Here is a 20,425-nt window from a genome sequence, read left to right as displayed (position 1 = left end):
TAGAGAATAAAATGACTTAAAGACCATTTTTTAGCTATGTTATTCCACAGTCAGTGTAAATTTATTCTTTGGCTTACTACAAACAAATAATTTGCACAAGAATAAAAGTTAGTCCAGAATTGCAATAACAGTCATAAGAACTATGCCGGTCACATGGGTACAATTGATCTGTAAAAATTACTAGCCATTTGGGCATTCGAAAAATTGTACAATAAAGTAAGCATCTGAGACTTAGTCTAATATATTATATCTCTACACACTGTACTTTAAATGTCCATTGTTTTATCAGTCCAAGTGATTCCAATGAGCTGATAAAAACTGTATAATCACAGGTGTGAGGGAAAACATTATTTGCTGTACTCTGCTGTAACACTGTTGGTGTGCATGATCCCATTTCAATTGCATTCTGTAACCTTCCTGTTAGAATATCATTCTTTCCAGTTTATTTGTAATGTGTTGCTTTTTTTCTTACTTTTAGTTATAAATTTTGAAAAGGAAACAATATGTATTGTTTTCTGTACTTGTCCAAAAGGTGAAAATGCATTTGATTTTGCTTGTTCAGCTGAGCTCTTCAGATTCATTCCACAGGGTGAGAACAATCATCTGCTAGGAACCAGGCAACAGGAGTATTTCTCTTAATGTACAAAGTAATAGGTTGGAATATGTTGTCTACTTTTTGCATTGTTATAGAAATAGGAAATAATTCTTCAAAAGAAAACTGTTGTCAAAATATTCCACTGTAACAAAAATGCATTTTACATGGCATTGTTCCTTCATATTTTAGCAAGATTTTTTAATAAGAATTTGACAGAAAATGTTACAAATTGCTGGTTATATATTTTTATCATCTAGCATTTTGTTCACACCATTACATATTTTCTGCAGAGAAGCCTTGTAAGATCCAAATGGATTGTACAGCACAGCCAAGAACTCACAATCCGAAAAGTGATTAAAGACATGATTGATGCGTCCATGTGACTTGGCAGTTAGATGCCGATCGATGATTTGATGAAGCAAGTCTCTGCACTCATTCAAAAGTTTGGCCAAAACATTCCGATCGAAAGTAAAGTCAACCTGATGAAAACTGACAACGGTCATTGCTAACTGATGAACCTTCTTTTTGAACTTCTCCACGATCATCATCTCATCTTGATTGAATTGGTTATTCCTGTACAGGACCCCGAGCTTTATAACGACCTTGATCAGATTTTTGACAATCTTTTCTGCCTCTTTTTTGTTCTGTGTATATTCCTTGGTTGCCTTGTATAGTTCATCCAAAACATCACTGCTTGTATCATCTATCAATGCAGCTGCTATTGATTTTGATGCCATCTTACCGAGTATTTTCTTCTGGGCCTGGACAGCTAGGCTTTTCGAATTGAAGACCTCTGTGGCCACTGAAAACAAAGACAAGATCAGTTAAGCACATGGTCCAAAATTGTGCTAATCTCAGAAATGGTTCAAAATGCTTTGTTCCATTTGAACGCACACTGTATAATCTGCTATTTCCTCATGTGAAAAGGTTTTTCATCATATGTCTTTTGTATATGCATTTTACGCGATGCAGGTGTTGCTAGCTAAGCCAGCATTTATTGCCCATCCCTAATTGCCCTTGAGAAGGTGCTGGTGAGCTGCCTTCGTGAACAGCTGCAGTCCACAGGGTGTAGGTACACCCACACAGTGTTGTTTCCACCCAGTTTCATTCCCTTTTTATTGGCTTTTTAGCGGTTTGATCCAACCGAGTGGCTTGCGAAGCAACGTGCCACATTGCAGCACATCTGGAGTCACATGTAGGCCAGACCGACTGAGGACAGCAGATTTCCTTCCTAAAAGGACATGAGTGAAGCAGATGGGTTTCTACAGCAATCAATTTATGGTCATCGTTATTCAGATTTTTTACTGAATTCAAATTCCACCATCTACCATGGTGAGATTCAAACCCGGTTCCCTAAAGCATTAGCCTAGGTCTCTGGATTACCAGTCCAGTGATAATACCACGATGCTGCCATCTCCCCTGACACACTGCATCACTGCACACTATTTCAGGATAAAACTTACCATTGAATTCTGGTAGGTTATTTACACTGAACTTGAAACTGAATATCTGCATGCAGCCCAACATTACTCCTTTGTGACATTACTGCTTGTAGAATCATTTTCATGATCAAATCAACAAGCATTTAATGTTTTTATAACTGGCAAACATGTACATGTAAATAATTACTTCATTAAACAATGTGTTCTAGAGATAGATAATTGGCTTTACAGCTTGAGGGTCACTGGCCCACATCAAACCTGGGACAGGTAAGGAGGCAGGTCCCATGTGTACCTCAGCCAGAGTAGGAATTGAACCCGTGTTGCTCATATTATGCTGAACTATATGCTAACCATCTAGCCAACTGAGCTAACTGGCTCCTGGCAACATAGATAGCAAATCATATTAACTCTCCTAATAGCGAATTTTACAACTGCTCTCCGCAGCCCCCCACCACCCACGCCCCCAACCCCACAGAAGAGATGGGGAGAACGACAGGAGGCGAGGGAGGGCTGTAAAATCAGGTGCCATGTAGTGGCACCATTCTGGGCACTTATCTGCCCCTGCCTGCCCCCATCGCAAGTTTAACAGCAGCAGGGGAGGCATTAGGCAGCCCAATCGCCTGTGCACCAATTGAAGCCCCTAAGTGGCCAAATACTGGTAGCAAGGTAGGTCAGAACCAAGTGTCCAGATGCCATCTTAAACCTGGTGGACTCCTTTGTGTGCCCCTGTGCCAATCGGAGGCTCCCCAAAGGTATTCCATCTTCTGTGTTTCTCTTCCCACCCCAACCCCGACACCACCCAACACCCACCTCGCTGGGGCCTGCCAGCCTCACCCTGGCAAGACCCCTGATGCACCTTCAAATTCAGCCCTACTGCAGCAAGCTACGGCACCAAGAAGCCAACCAATGGTGTCCAGTGACTAGAATGATATTTGATACAAAGAGAGGCAATTGTGATTTTTCGAGGCCAGTCCTAACCATCACTTGCCTCGGAATTTGCTTTAAGACAGCTTCTCAGCTCAGTTTCTTGGCCTAGCCATCTTTAGTTGATGCACCAATAACCTTCCTCCATCATAAGATCAGGGTTGGAGCAGTTTGCTTACTACTGCCCATTGGGAATTCTTCCAAGACACTTGGTAAAAATCCTGGAATTCTCTACTTAACACCATTGTGATAGCACTATCACCACAAGAGCTACAGCAGTACTGGGATAAAGCCCATCAATTGGGATGGGCAATAAATGCTGCTTTGCCAATGTTACCCCAATTTCGATCATAAACAGTTAATCAAAATATATATCTGACACTGACTCAATCTGACAGAGAAAAAGGTTGCACTGGAAACTAAAGCCACCTTTAAACCAAAATTTGAATGTCATTCTGTAACTTAGTGGATCTGTTTACACAGCCAGGAGACATCAGTTGTACTATAGGTTACACTGAATAAAGCAGAATTGTGCTGCTAAAGAATCATTTTTAGCAATTAACAAATGTGCAAGTTCCAAAAAATGTTTGGTACTCAAAAGGATTAATCTGTGCTGTTTCATATCAGTAATGTGTGGCAGAACACTTGAATACTTGCCTGCGTGATTAATTGTTACTATTCTGAGAGAGGGGTTGGCGTATCACTTCTCTCAATGTTAAGAAGTAAAAAAAATAATTTGCACTCATAAAAAATCTCATCATATCCTCGTGGCCTAAATCACAAAGCACTTTACAACCAGTGAATTATTTTTAAGGTGTAGTTACATAGTGATATGCAGACAAAAGTAAATTTACCAAGTTACCAGGGTAGCTAATAACTTCTAAGCAAATGTTTAGTATGGGTTAGAGTGTATGACAATCGATGTGACTGTCATATGACATGAGACTGTAACTTTGCATTACTATTCTCAGGAATTGCTGATGATATCAAATTTGTAAGTAGCAGTAAGGGTGATACCAATCCAATGCAAAAGGACATTGGTAGGCCAATGGAATGTGCTGTTAAGTGGCAGGTGATATTTATTACAGGGAGGTGTGAGGTGATTGAGGGGTCCTTGGAGGATAGTCAATGCTGAGAAGAATAATACAGGAATTTATTGGCAAATGAAGTTCAACACATAAATGTGAGGTAGTACATTTTAGAAGGAAGAATAGGGAGGTTATTTATTACTTGGAAGATGCAAGTCTAGGTAGAATAGAGGAACAAAGGGATCTTGAAGTACCTGAATCTCAAAACGTTGTGCCAAAGGTCAGCAAGACCATATAAAAAACACAAACCAAGCACCCAGCTTTATGTCTAGAGGGATAGAATTGAGAAGTAGGGAAGTATTGAACTTTGCTTAGAGGATACTTGGAGAAAAGTTTTCTGGACAGTGAGGGGGGGGGTCCAGCTCGCTGATGTGTAAAATGACGCGTGGAGACATCGAGCGGGTGTCCCCACGTCACCGTGCATCATTTGGATTTTCAGTTCAGCGGGCGCACAGCTGAGTCGGCTGCGTGCCCGCCAAAATGTCAAAGGCCTATTAAGGCCTGTTAAGAACTAATTTAAATAGGTAAATGAGCTGCCCGTCCAGCCTTAAGGTTGGCGAGTGGGTGAAAAGCCCAGGCAGCCTTTGCATTTTTCATGAAGCCTCATCCACGGGCGGAACAATGTTTCATGAAGTGTTTATAAATTCAATAAAATTTATTTTAAAAATTCGGTGATGCCCCAGCTCATGTGAAACTGTCACATGAGGGGACATATTTTAAAGTTTTTAACCTCCTTTATTTAGATGTTTAAAACTTAAACAAATGTCCCAGAAGCACAGAGGTGCCTCAGGGATATTTCTGCACTCTTTCGTGTGAATGCACAATAGAGTGCAGGGAACCACGCAGTGAACCACTCAGGAAATCGCCCCCCCCCCTGCCCACACAGGGGGCGCTCAGCGCTTCCAGACGTGCATCACGCTGGGCAGGCCTTAATTGGCTGCCCATGTAAAATGGCGGCACGGACCCGATCGGGGGCACCAATCAGGCTCCCGCCTGCCCCCACACAACCCTCTCTGATGTGGGGGCGGCGGGGGGGGGGGAAATTTCTGGCCTTGGAGTACTGTCTGCAGTTCTGGTTGCCCTTACTGTAAAAAGGATACAGATGAACGAGAGGGAATGCAGAGAAGACTTACAAGGACGATACCAGAAATGTTGGGTTTACAGATCAGGAAAGCATTGACAGGCTGGGTCTCTTCTCTCTTAAAAAAAATGGCTAAGGGGTGACTGAATAAAGGCCTTGAAAAATTAGGAAAAGTTTCAATAAAGTGGAGGGAGACAGAATGGTTCCTCTTGGAGGAAGAGCATATCTAGAGGCCATCAATATAAGATAGTCACCAAGAAATCCAGTAAGGAATTCAGAAGAAGTTTCTTTACCCAGAGAGTGTGTGGAAGTCACTGCCACATGGAGTGGTTTTAGCAAATAGTATAGATACGCTTAAGACAAGCATAAGAGAGCAAAGGAAATAGGAGGGTTACGATGATAGATTTAGATGAGGAAAGATGGGAGGTGGTATGAATGCAGCATAAATACGACATGGGCTGGTTGGGCTGAATGACCTCTTCCATGCCTTTTATTCTACATACTCCTATGTAATTCTAAAAATAAGGCATTGAATTGTATGTGCCCCCAGCGGGCATGTTTCCCATGGGAGGGAGCATGTAAAACAGCACGGGGCATGTAAAATGGGGTGGGCATCCATCCTACTACCTTCCTGCCCATCCCCGAGCCAAAAACGGTAGCCGCCTGCCATATTTAAAATGAACAATTAATGGTGAATTAAGCTTGTTATCAAGCCAGTTGATCCTAATACACTGCTCACACTATAAAACATTTGGCATGGACAGCAGGGCAGGAGTAGGGGACCCGATTTTTTACCTCAAATTCTTACAAGGGCGGGAAGGAAGGTAGGGGGTGGGTTTGCTCTTCAGAGGCTGCCCTTTGCCAATCGCGGGGCAGGCCTTCTTAGGTTGAATCCCCCCGCCCCCCCCGCCACCTACCTGCTCCCTGCCTTAAACCCACCCCCTCGAACCCTTCCACTGCCCCTTTCCCTAACTCACCCAGACCTTTCTGGCCGAAGACCCTAGACATACCTGTGCTGGGGATTGATGGCTTTGGAGTCCTATCTTCTCCAGCTGTCCCAGCAGTAGCCACTGGTTCCTTCCTGGTGCTGCCGAGACTGATGGAGCTGCCGGCCAATTGGATTGGCTGGCAGCTCCAGAGGGCGAGACTTCCGCTCCAGTGAGGCACGGAAATCCCGCTCAGCCCTCATTAGTCCACCCTGATTTATGGCTGTGGGATGGATTGGCATGGAGCGTGTTGGCATATGACTTTAGGTAGAGGATTTTTGTCCCTGGATCCCGATCCTGCTGTCGAGGTGGGATCTGGGTCAGAAGCCCACAAGTGCCTGTTTATGGGACCCAGAGGGAGATTTTGGAGGAGGAGGCAGCCAATTAAGTAACCACCTGCGGAAGACCTGTCCAAATTAAAGACAATGGGTGGACACATAGGGCCAATAGGAGACTGTCCAGCACTGGAAAATTAGTAGCCCTGTTGTCAGAGCTGGGCACTGCCAATGAAGGTAGGACAAGAATATGCCTCAAGATGGAGGTGCCTTCTGAATCCTCTTCAATATTCAAAAGAAAGAAATGGACACAGCTGTCAGGCTATCATTCTGGAGAGACGTCCCTCCACTGAATGGCCTCGAGCCATAGCTGTAGCCCTTTTGCAATTGTGGCTGCAGGTGGGGAAATTAACAGAGGCATTGCTGTCACCCCTGGCTGTCGCCAGGAGGTCACCTCCATCCATCGGCTGGAATTCGCTCTCAGCAGAGATGGGCCAGCTGTCTGAAAAATCCCAGATGAGTTGTTGCTGAGTGCCCTTAAAAGCCCTGTAATTGGCCTAATTGGACAACCACTGCTGGAAGGCAGGTTGTCATCACCTCCTCCCCTCTCCCACCATCCTCACCCCTGCAAAGCAATCGCCTTCAAATATATTGCAGGCGAGAACATGCCAGAAGACCAACATGCCAGCAAGTAGGCAGGTAGGGCAAAACTGCTGGCATGACCACTTCTGAGCCTACCTCTGTTCCTTCTATGAAAATCCAGGCCTATGAGTTAGACACTGGCCTGATATTTGTGTTATACTTCCACTTTAGCACTGATGCATGCTTGAAATTGCTTTGTACAGTTGCAAACTTGATAGCCCATAATATTTAACATCCCTTTTTCTGACTGAGGGCCGGATCGTCACTATCAATGCGGGTAGTTCGATTCAGGGGATGGGGGTGGGTGTGAGATGGAGTTGGGCCAGTCAGCCCTGGAAGCAGGAGCGTATGTGACCACAGGGGCAATCCAGTCACAGTCACCAGCAACCACCCCGCTCCTCCCCACCCAGTCGAAGTAACAGCTGGTCACCCTGGCCAAGTTCTCTCAAATGCAAAATAAAAATGTGCCTTTCATCAAAGAGTGGCCCCCCTTCAAAAAGCTCTCTGCAGCAACAGACCAGCAACAAAAGGGATTTACAATTTCAACAAAGAACACCTAATATCAGATCCGAACTGGCCAATGGTAGTGTACTCATCCCGTGTGACTAAAGGCACGAGAGAGAAAAAAAAAATCATTTGCTGGGGTCTCAAGCCGGAGGGCAGAATCGTCCCAGATTTGCAGTAGCGGGCGGGTAAAACAAAGTGCTTTTCGCAAAGTGCTGCCTCAGGGAGCTTGGCTCCGATTGAAAACTTCAAATAAAAGGTGATAAAAATGTTTCCCTGACATGTCCCCTCATGTGACACCGTCACGTGAGTTGGGAAATGTCCATCCCTTATATTGAAACATTTCATAAAAAATTTAAATACCCTCTTGAAACCTCATCCCACTCGTGGATGAGGTTTCATGTTTTTTTCTCCCCCCCCAAAGCCCGCCTGGGCTCCTAGCCTGCCCGCCAACCTTAAGCCTGGACGGGCAGGTCCATTAATCATCTTAATTAGTTTTTTAATGGCCTTAATAGGCCGTTGACAGTTTGGCCGGCGCACAGCCGATTCGGCTGTGCACCCACAGAACTGCACGGGGTGACATTGGGACACACGCCCGACGTATCTCCGTGTCAGCAAGGGGGTCCCGACCCCGCTCGCCGACCGGAAGATGCTGCCCATTAACTCTTTCGTCTCCACAGATGCCGCCTGACCTGCTGTGCATTAAGAGCATTTTGGTTTTTATTACCTCTCTCGAATCCTCCACTGTTGCTCAATTGTCAGACCACTTATCCCACATCCAGTGTTGGATTAGCAGAAGTTTCCTCCAACTAAATATTGGGGAGCAATAATTTTCGGTCTCCGCTCTGAATTCCATTTCCCAACTACGGGCCCCATTGGCAACAGTCTGAGGTTAAGCCTGTCTGTTCACAACATTGTGTCGCGTTCGGCCCCAAAATGAGTCTGCAGCCTCATATTCATGCCAGAACTAAAACTGTCTATTTCCACCTCCTTAACGTTGCCTGACATCCCTCCTATCTCAGCTCATCTACTGCTGAAACACTCATTCATGCCTTTGTTACCTCTAAATTTGACTATTTCAATGCACTCCTGGCTGGTCTCACATCCTACTCTCCATAAACTTGAGGTCATCCAAAGCCCTGCTCATGTCTTAACTCGCAGCGAGCCCCATTCCCCTATAAGCCCTGTGCTTGCTAACCTATTTTGGCTCCCAATCAAGCAATGTCTTGACTCTTAAAATTCTCATTCTTGTTTTCAGATCCCTCCAAGGCCTTGCCCCTCCCTATCTCTAAACTCCTCTGATACCACAACCCTTCAAGATATCTGTGCTGATTTAATTTTGGCCTCTTCTGCATTCCTGATTTTAACTGCTTCACCATTGGTGGCTGTGCCTTCAGTTGCCTAGGGCCTAAGTTCTGGAATTTTCACCCTACATCTCTCCATCTCTCTACCTTGCTTTTAAGACACTCCTCAAAATTACCTCTTTTACCAAGCTTTTGGTCATCTGATCTAAAATCTCCTTTAGGTGGCTTGGTGCCATATTTTGTGTTATAATGCTCCTGTTAAGTGCCTTGGGATAAAGGTGCTATATATATATATATATATATATATATATATTGCTGTTTTTCTATAGGGAATGTTAAACATATTTACTTTCCCACCTCTCTGCAAAGGTATAAAGCTCCAGTGTTGCCCTAACAAAATTTTGGGGGCATTTCCTGTGTCTGAACTAAGCTTTGGGGGCATCTGTCAGCATCATAAGTTCCACCCAAGATGTGAACATCAGCAGCAACTTACCAATATTCATTTATTTTGTCTCTAAAAATTAACATATGATAAGTGGACAGGTTTATCCCATTGACTTTCAAACTTGCATGACATCCGCAAGTTTCAAAAAAAGATGTTATGCCACTACTTTAACAGGTTTTACCAAGTTTGGTTGTATGTGGCATCGCTCAGACATTGTCTTCACTGCCTCTTGGGGGAAGTTTAAAGTTGTAGAAGGGAAGTAGTTGCCTGATAGCATTCATCTAAAAGTTAAATCTAATGAAATTCATCACACAATATGGTAGATTTTATAATTGTTGTTCTCATCCTCTTTCTGGCCTGAGCTGGGGACCGGGTGATGAGGACCAAGAGAATGACAGGAGGGGGGGAAATTCAGAGAGGCAACAAGAGAAATCAATAAGAGGCAAATTAGGATGCAGTTTGTGTAAGGACTTACGTTCATTGTACTAAAATAAATATGCAATCTTCTCATGACTTCTCTTTATTTCCAGATGTCAACTGAAATTTCTTTCAACCTCTCTGTCAAGTCAAATTTATGGTCCAACCACAGACAAGTGTTTCACACAAAACAAAATTTAATCTGGCAGGTTAAGTTTACTGCTCAATATCTCTCCTTTCAACTGAATGGGACCAATTTTCACTTTTGGCATGCTATGGGCTGCCTGTTGTTACTGCCATGAAGCTTGTGTCATTGTGAACACTGTGACTCATTAGCCTGCTATCAATGAGCTGCTGCTACATTTACACTGCAGAGCTCTCTGACCTTTGCATGACTATTCTGCATTGTTGCTAGGAAGGTTTCTAATTGCTTCCACTAATTTGAGGTAGTCAGGTGTGATCCAAACTATTCTTGGAATCAGGTGAGCCCTCGGCCACAGTGTATTTGTTTGTGTGCTCAGAATGTGTTGGCCGGCCCAAGATGTCTATGCTTCTCGTACAGAGAGCAAAAGGTAAACAGTAAAACTTGGAAATGAACGGTACCAGTAAAACCCTGTCTGAACTGGTCTTGTATACCTTAAAATGGAACTCCAGCATTACTGACTTTTACTGAGATTTGAAAATTGTGAACTGTTTTTTCCCTCCATGGTGTGATTTGGAGGTGTTACTCGCTCACTGTGCTGGGAGTCCTGAGTATTAGGGGGGACATCTGGGTTCTGGCTGGGAATCTTTTTTATGAAGCCCCCTTCCTTCTGTAACCTCTGGTTTTGGCTGGAAGTTGAGGTCTGTTCTCTCCAGTAATGGAGTGGTGGGGGGGCAGGTATCCCAGCTTGCCAGTAATTGGGATTGGGAGGGAAAAAGCAACGGCTTGAATCTTCCAATATGGGGAGCGGCGAATGACTCAACTTCAGTTGCTGATGCACCTCGAATCCTGGGGAAGTCATGAGGTGCACAAGCTCAGGGCTTACGCAGGAAATTTAAACTTCCAATTGCCCATTTTATTCTGCCCGGGTTGCTGCGTGATTCCTTACAACAGTGGCATCAGTTGGTCAGAACGATGGAGACTTGGGCTGTTTGCCCTATACTCATCCTGGTGTGATTTTGCTGGAATTACCTCTCATCTCTACCCACCACTGGATTCAAACTGGAGCTGGGACCGGAAGATGCAAAGGCTCTGGTGTAAAATGGTTAACCGGGCAGTTTAAATTACACTCAGCCATAGGCTCCATCGTGGACCAGAAGATCTGAGCCAATAATCCCGCTGTAGCGCACAGGGCAAAGGCACATTGGTTGGAACAGGTGGACTTTTCAGCACTCACTCCACAGCTGTTTTCAAAGCAGCAATGGAAACACATTTCCTTTTTAAATCTTACTGGCTGCTTTGTAGGAAGCAAAGCTGGGGTGGGAGTGGGTGAGTGTGGGTGGGGTGCTCCCGCAGCAGATCAACACTATTTAGGTTGCTGCAGTTGAGCTGGCGGGACAGGAGCTAGGCGGATCCTAAACGTCCAAGCTGGCCTCCGTCTGTTCTCCAAGTCAAGACTTCTTGCAGGAAAAAGAGTCACCTTTGAGTTGAAAAAGTCACTTTCTAGCTGAGACATTTACTTCAGAGAGATGCTTGCCAATTTCTTTGTATTCTTCTCCAATATATTTCACATAAGGGGCACTGGCTTGGTTTTTATGCAGTCGTTAAGTCCTATGGTAGAGTGATCTAGTGGGGAACAACATTGGGGTCTGACGCTCCATAATTAAACTGCTAGGCAAGGCATGTCACCAACCACAGCCTCTTTCTCAACTCCCTGGTTCTTTCAGTTCCACTTTTCTAGTTTTCTCTCCTTGGTTTCTTTATTATTTCCCTTCCTTCCTCTTTTTTTTCCCCCTGCTTCTGTTCCTTTTCCTATCTGGATCTGTTGCAGTTTCTCTTTCTTACGCTACAGCAATTCTCCATTTCTAAAAAAAAAATGTTTTACTCCATTATCTCTTTGTCCACTGCTGCTGTAGCTTTCGGTCCCTCAGTTTTTTTTTTCTTTTGTTTGCCTTTTTCTCTCTTTCTCCTTTGAGTCAGGGGCTGAATTTCCACCTGTGTGTGGCGCGTGCCGGACACGCACGAGCATGAAGTAGCGCACAATGACATCGGGCGAACGTCCCGAAGTCATTGCGAACGCGCAGGGTATTTCGGTCAGCGGGCATGCCCATGAGTCGGCAGCATGCCCGCCGACAATTAAGGCCTTTGACTTATGAATTCAATAAAATTCTTCCCTGTCCGTCCAACCTTATGATTGGCGGCCGGGTCAATAGGCCAAGCGGCTTTTCGGTTTTTGAGGAAACCTCATCCACGGGCGGGATGAGATTTCCGATGTTAATTAAAAATAAAACGAGTAAGTTTTCTGAACCCTTTGCAACATGTCCCTGCTCGTGCGGAGAATCTTCTCCTCGTCGGTGGGGGGGCAGTTGGGGGGGGCGGTGGTTGGACAGGAGCGGGTGCGCAGCCGATTGCCGCCCGCAAGCGGCTGCGTGCCGCCATTTTAAGTGGGCGGGCCAATTAAGGCCCGCCCAGCGTGATGTGCACCCAGAAGCACTGAGCACTCCCTGTGCAGGGAGATTAGTTTGAGTTTTAAAAATGTTATAAAACAGGTCCCCTCATGTGACTCTTTCATGTTATTAAATTTTTTTTAAAAACTTATTTTGTTAGCTGTTAGCAACATCATCGTGGATGAGGTTTCCAAAAAATTGCAAAGGCCTCTTGGCCCATTAGCCTGCCTACCAACCGTAAAGTTGGATGGGCAGTGAAAAGTTTCTCTTAATTACCTTTTTTATGGCCTTAATAGGCCTTTTAATTGTCGGCGGGCACACTGCCAACTCCGGCATGAGTGCGCGATGACTTCGGGACGCTCGCCCAACGTCAATGCTCGTCATTTTACGTTCGGTCAGGTCGGGCCCAGCCGATGAGCTTAAAATTCAGCCCATATAGTAGACGTAAATCCTCTCGAAGGGTGGATATGGTCTGTTCAACTGTCATCATCTTAAGTTTGTTTTGAAATCTACCGCTCTTTAAATTGTAGAAACAAAACTGGCTGCAGCTGTCAGTGATTGATTAAAAAAAAAACCTCTGCTGGATTGCACTGATTGACAGGCCAGCTGGTGTAGGATTTGTTTGTGCAGTATTTGGTGACATTTCCCTAAAGGCTATTATTTTGTCATTGTGCAAGCTTGGCTCACTTTGAAAAGTTACAATTATCTCAGCAGGAGGCTCCGAGTTCACAGTTTGATTGACAGCTAAAAAAGTATTAAAGGGATTAACAGTTTGTGATGTGGGATATGAATAGAAGTTTGTTTGTTTTTATAAGAGATTGGGCAGAATTTTTCATACGGCAGGTGGGCTCAGCAGGAGTGTGTGGGGGCGGGCACGAAGCCGATTGCTGCCCACGATCGGCTCTGCGCTGCCATTTTACGTGGTCTGGCCAATTAAGGCCCTCCCAGTGTAAGACGTGACCAGTAGCGCTCAGCGTGACCTGTGTGGGCGGGGGAGGAGGGAGAGTCAGGGTCAGCGCTCTTTCATGCACATGCGCGTGAAAGAACGTTTCAATCTCCGAGGCATGGAGCTGCCTCAGGGAGATTGAAGGGCTTCTGAAATTATGAAATAAAACGTTTTTAAATTTATTTAAACATGTCCCCTCATGTAACTGTGTCACATGAGTTGTGACATGTTTTTATATTTATGAAAAAAATGTAATAATTGAACAAAAGCTTTAGGAAACCTCATCCCGCTCGTGGATGAGGTTTCCTAAAAAACACGAAGGCCGCTTGACCTTTTCGCCTGTCTGCCAACCTGGACGGGCAGCGTTAACAAGTACTTGACTTAGTTCCTTCATGGCCTTAACAGGCCATCTACATATCGGCGGGCATGTAGCCAAATCTGGCAGGCGTCCGCCGAACGAAATATCGCGGAACTGCGTGATGACCTCGGGGCGCATGCCCGACATCATCGTGCGTCACCTTACACATCAGCATGTCGGGCTCACTCCCACGCGCCAACGGAAAAATCCTGCCCATTAATCACTTGAGATTTGAAAGGTTTGCATGGGCTTCATGAATGGATTTTTCACTATCAAGTGTGAAAAGTAAGTGCTCTCTTACATTTTTAGAAGTTTTTTTTTATTTCATCTCCACATAGTTCCTAAGGTCTGCCCATAGAGGACACTGGGGTGATTTGGCATTAAGTTGGCATGGAGGGTATGAGGGGCCATGGGTGGAGGGCATGAGTTGGCACTGAGGATATATGAGGAGCCATTGGAGTGGGTGGAGAGTATGAGTTGGCATGGGAGGGTATGGGAAGGTTTAAGGGGTGAGGAATAGAGAGCCTAAATGCTTTTATTGCAACTGGGACAAAGTCCCAGAAAACCAAGGTGGGCCATCTAACCAGCCTGCCATATCACCCACCTACCCTTGTAACCACCTAGGATATGCTTCCAGGACCACAGGCCTCCAACCCTGTCCCACATCTGCTCCCCTGGAGCGAAATTTGTGTATGACTGAGTGCTGTAAACTGAGGCAGGTCCGCCAAGCAGGGAAATGTCCTGAATCAAGTTTCCCGCTTCAGTAGCCAAACTCCAGCCCTTAGCCTCCAAATACGGATAGCTTGTGGTTTTTATTAAACATCCTGGGGAACTTGACAGGTGGGGAGAGTAGCAGTGCAGGGAGACGATAGTTCAAAGCAGCAGTTGGTCAGGGGGAGGATGACCACAGGTGTGCACAGGATCAAGCTGCCAGAGGCTCAATGAACTCAAAACAAAAGCAAATGCAAAAAAAAACACCAAACGAGTGCTGAGAGTAGCGCAAAGCTTGGATGGCAACAGATTTAGCTAATAAATTATAAAGAAATTAAGAGTCCTTGTAAACCATCATTGTACAGTACAGGTCATGGTGTTACCACAAGTTCTTGGCATGCACCCTTAAGATGTCTGCTCCTTATGACCAGGCCGTCCACACAACGTACGTGTGTGTTTCAAAAGTAAATAGCACTGCAGATGAGGGAATGGTGCAAAGTCACCAAATCCAACGAGGGGCCCGTTTGCACACTTGTTTAAACTTTACTTAGACTCATGCTGCAGCCAATATCCTGCCTCTTGTCTTTGTCAGGAATTGCAGCATTCTTTAAAGTAAAAACAAAAACAGAATTACCTGGAAAAACTCAGCAGGTTTTTTGTTTTTATTCTTTAAAGTAACTTGTACTTGTCCCTCTGAGGTTCTGAGTCTCCGATGGAGCTTTACAAAATTGAAACTAAAATCAAGTCATTTTTGTGTGCTTTTCTCCCTTTACTGGTGTTTTTTGTTTTGTATTGAATGCTGCTTTCTAATACAACTGAAAGCTAAGTCTAATTGTATTTATCTGCAGTTTTAATCAACTGATATAAAAATAGGTTATGGTGCAAGAAATATATCATACACTTCTAAAGGAATAAAACATGACTAATCAAACAGTTTAATTGAGAATGTATGATTATTTATTTCTTGGACTATAACAACGCTTTGCTTTGTCAATCTTAAATTAAATAGAATTATAAACTAAACAATTACACATTGTGCAGTTTTTTTGCCTCCCTGGTTTCCTCCACTAGGAACCTTGGTCTTATACAAGAATTCTCAATAAATAAAATCTCATAAGGTTATAACCCATTTCACATAACTGCCTCATCTCAGCACATGGTGCAGCATCATTTTTATGCAAGTACTTAACAATGAAGAAAATGCTCCTGGAGGCCATTTAGCTACTGAAACATGACTCAGCTCACAGAGAAAGTACAGTAGTGCAATGGCTATGCTGCTGGACTAGTTAACTGAATGCCAAATCCCAGTATGACAGCTTGAGAATTTGATTTCAGTTAAATAACAAACTGGTGTCAATAAAAGTGACCACGAAGCTACGGGGTTGTTTTAAAAACCCAATTTCTTCACTAATTTTCATTACTGAAGGATACTTCAGTCTGCCCAACGTGTGACTCTGGGTCCCACGTGGTTGACTTTTAACTGCCCTCTGAAATGGCCTAGCAAGACCAGCAGTTGTATCAAATTGGTGTAAAGAAGAACAAGAATAAAATCCAAGGGAGCATTCAGCTCTGACCTAGGCACTGGATCAGGAGATGACAAAGCCACATCCAGCTATACTGATCCTGCAATGTCCTCCTCACTAAATCTAGAAACAAGTTGCAAGAGCTGTCCCAGAAACCAATCAAGCAAAAGACAGATACATCACATAATTGTATCCAGCAAACAAAACCCCAAACTCATCACAACCATCCCCAGACTCACCAAAGATGGGTAATAGTGATATATCGTGATATGTAGTAGGTTGCTCTCCTCAACAAGGACTCAAGAACTCATGGAACTGAATTTTTGTTTTGGGGTTTGAACCATTTCCGGGTCCTGGCCTTGCATCGTGTAGAGCCTGGGGCCAGACGTGATTTTTGAACGAAAGGCAAATCAGTGTGTGCTTACCTACCAACTGACGGTGGGTGGGGTCCCCAGGGAGGAAGACCAATATGTCCTGAAGCCCTGAGAAGGTCAGGAGCCAGATGCAGGTAAGAGAAGGCTGATTCCTTGATTTGTGCCTATGATTATCAGCCCTAACTTAAAATCCATGCAAGTTGAGTACAACAGGCAAAGTTTTCAAACTAATGGCCCCTGTCACTTTAACACTAGCAACAGCGGGACCATCACTGTGAACTCTTCTGGAGTCCATGTAGGTGCACCACAAGTTCCACATTTCAGGGTAAGTCTGGTTCCCAGAGGTTGTGGTACCAGAATGGTCTTCGATGGTGGTGAACTTCAGTGTTCACCACTATTGAGAAAGGGAAATATGGGCCATGATGTTTAGGGTTCATTTTCTCTGCTGACTTGTGGAAAACCAGCTGTGACCTAAAGCATGTGGCAAGCCCTAGTATGAAAGCAAAATACTGCAGGTGTTGGAAATCTGAAAGAAAAATTAAAAATGTTGGAAATACCCAGCAGGTCAGGTAGCATCTGTGGAAAGAAACAGATTTAACCTTTCAGGTCGAGATGACCTTTCATCAGAATGGTTGAACGTCAGAACAGCAAAGATCAGAGAGCCTGAGCTGTCAATAAAACAATGTTTGCACTGGGGCGCAGATGTTTCAATAAGCTTAAAGGATGTCTGGGCTCTAAACCAAGCCTCATTATGTATTACATGGGGCTCTCTCGGGCGAGAGGTGGGTGGAAGTGCAGAGCTTCGTATAAGGGGCATGAGGGAGACCTATTGAACTTACCTTTTAAAAAGGTCCCCTCATCCAGACTAGTGTTCATAGCTCCTCTGAGGGGCTGGGAACCACAACTCGGGAGTGCCGGATGCAGGCTTTCGATAGGAAACCAAACTACATCCTCTAAAAGGCACTCCTCAAAATCAGACAGCTAGGGTATGGGGTCATGAATCCTGGAATCGAGACCCACCCACTCCTTTAAAAGACTCCTGAGTCACCTCGACTCAGTGAAAATCAAGGCTCATCTGTCTGAACCCTGCCCATGTTGACTAGTCTGGTATTATCAGGATTTTTGTAGAAGAGTGTCTGGAAAAGATTCTCTGAGAGATGAATGAGTGAACTGAAATTTTAATAGAAATGTCTTTAGAAAAATGATCTTTAACTACACTCAAAATTAACAAAGCAAAGTTGTTTTACAAATTGGTCTTTTACGAACATACGAATATATTTTTACGATATATTTTTAATTTTTAAATGATCACAATTTACTACAGTTTGCATAAGCAAACAAAATGTGACATTTAACTAATACAATTTGTAAGAAAGAAAAATTGTTATATAGTTCATTGAATAACTACATTTTCATAACCACTTATTTTTCAAAAAAAATTTGAACCAATGCAATAAAGGAAATGATCACAACACATCTTTGCACATGCAGATGTTACTTCTCACACAAAAGGTTCTTCCTTCCAGTTTCACTGAAAGCAGAAATGTGATTTGCCATAAATTCTTATGACTTAATGTCCTGTGGGTCAGTTAAAAATATCAGCTGAAAGATACTTGCTTGTTTAAGGCCAGATCTGAAGTTCGGAGTAAAGATGCTAAGTAAAATTCCCATTCCAAATTTGTTTTCACTAAATTCCTTAGTGTAGTGCCCTTCTTAAGGGCAATTGGGGTGGGCAATGAATGCTGGCCTTGCCAGCAATACCCACATCCCATGAATGATTTTTTTCAAAACCAAATACAGCCTTCCATCGATACATCAAGCTGGTGTTAGTGTTTAATTTCCGAAGTTCATTGTTGTGTGTTTTGATGTACATGTTCAGCATCTCTATCTGCTATCCCATTGCTAATTCAGCTTTATATGATCATAAAGGTTCTTTATTGTTTTGAACGCAATGGGTTACACATTGTTTCACGCCTGGGTCCAGGGTTCATCAGCAGTTTGATGGATTCAAGACTTTTAAGTATTTGATCTCATCCTTTTAGAACACCAACTTTAACTACAGACCAGAATGCTGGGATCTTTCTCTCTCTCTCTCTCACTGCAAGTAATTATTTTGGCTTTCTCAGCCCATTGAGAGCGCAGAGTAAGAATCAGCCCGTGAATTGTAACTGAACATGCAGCAAAAGAATTAGCCTAGACTCCTGAAGAAAGGTGCAATTTCATTAAAGTTACTGTTTTGGTAGGTAAACACTGGGATTGCACTCCGATGATCTTCAGAGCCTTATACTTAAAAATATACATTGGGCAGGATATTGAGCTCGGCAAGCTGGGGGGGTGGGGGTGGGGGGCCTGCTTGCCAATGCATAAAATGACGCAGGATGACATCGGGCAGAACTCCTGACATCACCCTGCGTCATTTAAATTTTCAGGTCGGTGGGGGCGCAGCCAAATCAGCTGTGTGACCGCTGACCTGTCAACAGCCAATTGAGGCCATTTAAAAACTAATTAAAGTAGTTATAGAACCTGCCCTTCCAACTTTAAGGTTGCCCGGCAGGCCGACTTCAGAAAAGCACGAAACCTCATCCACTGGCGGGATGAGGTTTCGTGCAGGTTTTTAAATTGGCCCGCCCACTTAAAATGGCAGCGTGCCCCCAATCGGGGGCGCCCATTGGAGGTGCGCCTGTACACGTCCGCTCCTGAACCCCACCCACCCCCCCCACCCCAGCCGATTGGGGAAGAATTCTTCCCGTTGTTCATTGTGTTAAAGGAACAAATACAGGACAGGACACCCAAGGGGAAGAACGAAATGGAAAAAAAATGCTCTCAACACATCTGTTGGCTTCAGGTTTTCATGGAGGAGGCTGGGAGGTTAAGTCAGGAAACTTCCTGACCTGGCAGGCCCATCTCCTTAAAAAAAAAAACAGTTCCTGCCCACTGCATTAGTTATAGTTTTATTTAGTGTGTAATGTACCTTTAAGAATAATACTTGTTAGGAAAGATCACATGATCCGTAATAACAGTAGGAGAGTAGCGTGGGCTACCTCAACAAACAATGTAGAGATGGAGTTGGAGTTGAAAGCACTTATGTAATTGCTGCTGAGTATATGGTAAATAAACGTAATGCTTCCACTTTAGAAGTGTCTGCAGTTCAACTCTATTGCTAATAGTACAACTCGGCCACCTGACAACACCTTGTTCTAAGGAGGCAGGGCAGGATGGAGCCAGGCCTGCCACTTCAATTGGTAGGTCCAAGGCAGCAATGAAGGCAGTTTGGGCAGCAACAGGGGAGGGAGGAAGCTCGGGTTAACATTTCCAGTCATTGCTCTGTCTTCAGGACCAGGGACTGTTCGAAATGAACAGCTTATATGGAGGAGTAGAGCCATGGAAAAGGAGGCAGTGAGATCAAAGAATGGTCTGTGATTAATTGGAGGACAGGAGATGCTTACATAACTAAATTTGGGAAACTTAAAAATGACAAGAAATATACACTGACGAAAAAGAGCTTTGCCAGCCAGCAACTCTATTTATAGTTAGATGAAAGCTAAAGAAAAGAAAATACCATGCACTGAGAATGTCACACTGGGCATAATTTTACGGTCCCCAATCGACGGGTTTGCAGGCAGGGGGGGTCCCATAAAATTCCCAAACCCCTCTTGCCCACTCCTGATTGTCCACAATTTATGGGAGATGGGAGAAAATGAGTGCGACCCATCTGCCCTTTCCACAATTGAGGCCCTTAAGTGTCCAATAATTGGCCACTAAAGGACCGCTTCTCTCACAGCTGCAATTTTTCAGCCAACAGAAGGAGTTCAGGGACTGGGGGGAAGTCCAGCAGGTTATCCTGCTCAGGTCTCAGATGGTAAAGAGGGGTGCCTCCATCACTTGCCTCCTTTCCAGATTGGGTTCCCCCCACACTACCCTGGCCTTGCCATCATGACCCCCTCCCCCACCCACAGCTCCCTTCACACGCTCCGATCTCCGCTCCCACACCCGCTGCAAGATCCTGCACCTCCCTGATCTTGTGGGCTCCGGCACTTGGACTACAAGCAGTTCTACCAGGCTGAGCAATGGCCATCACTCCCAGTAGCACTGCTGGGACTGCAGCGATGCTGACCAGTTGGACGGCTAGCCGCTCGCTGAAGCAGGATTTTCTCCTGGATGAGGGGTGGAAATCTTGCCCCCAGCCAATTAATTCTCTTCAGAGTGTTTAATGGTTGTGGG

The 20,425-nt window shown here is 44.4% G+C and overlaps 1 protein-coding gene across 3 annotated transcripts in view; it reads right to left on the bottom strand.

The window, feature by feature from the left end:
- Positions 1-768: 768 nt before the first annotated feature.
- LOC121276858 (tumor necrosis factor alpha-induced protein 8) overlaps positions 769-20,425 on the bottom strand; it is a 125,314-nt gene continuing 105,657 nt past the window's right edge. For all 3 annotated transcript variants that reach the window (XM_041185431.1, XM_041185430.1, XM_041185429.1), the window contains one exon: positions 769-1,397. In XM_041185431.1, the coding sequence (XP_041041365.1) occupies positions 832-1,397 (566 nt within the window). In that variant the 3' untranslated portion in view covers positions 769-831. The remainder of the gene's footprint in view (positions 1,398-20,425) is intronic.

The sequence above is a fragment of the Carcharodon carcharias genome, chromosome 4 (genome assembly GCF_017639515.1).
Source record: "Carcharodon carcharias isolate sCarCar2 chromosome 4, sCarCar2.pri, whole genome shotgun sequence".
Lineage (NCBI taxonomy): Eukaryota > Metazoa > Chordata > Chondrichthyes > Lamniformes > Lamnidae > Carcharodon > Carcharodon carcharias.
Note: the sequence above shows the minus strand (reverse complement) of the source record. Positions and strands in the feature narration are given on the sequence as shown.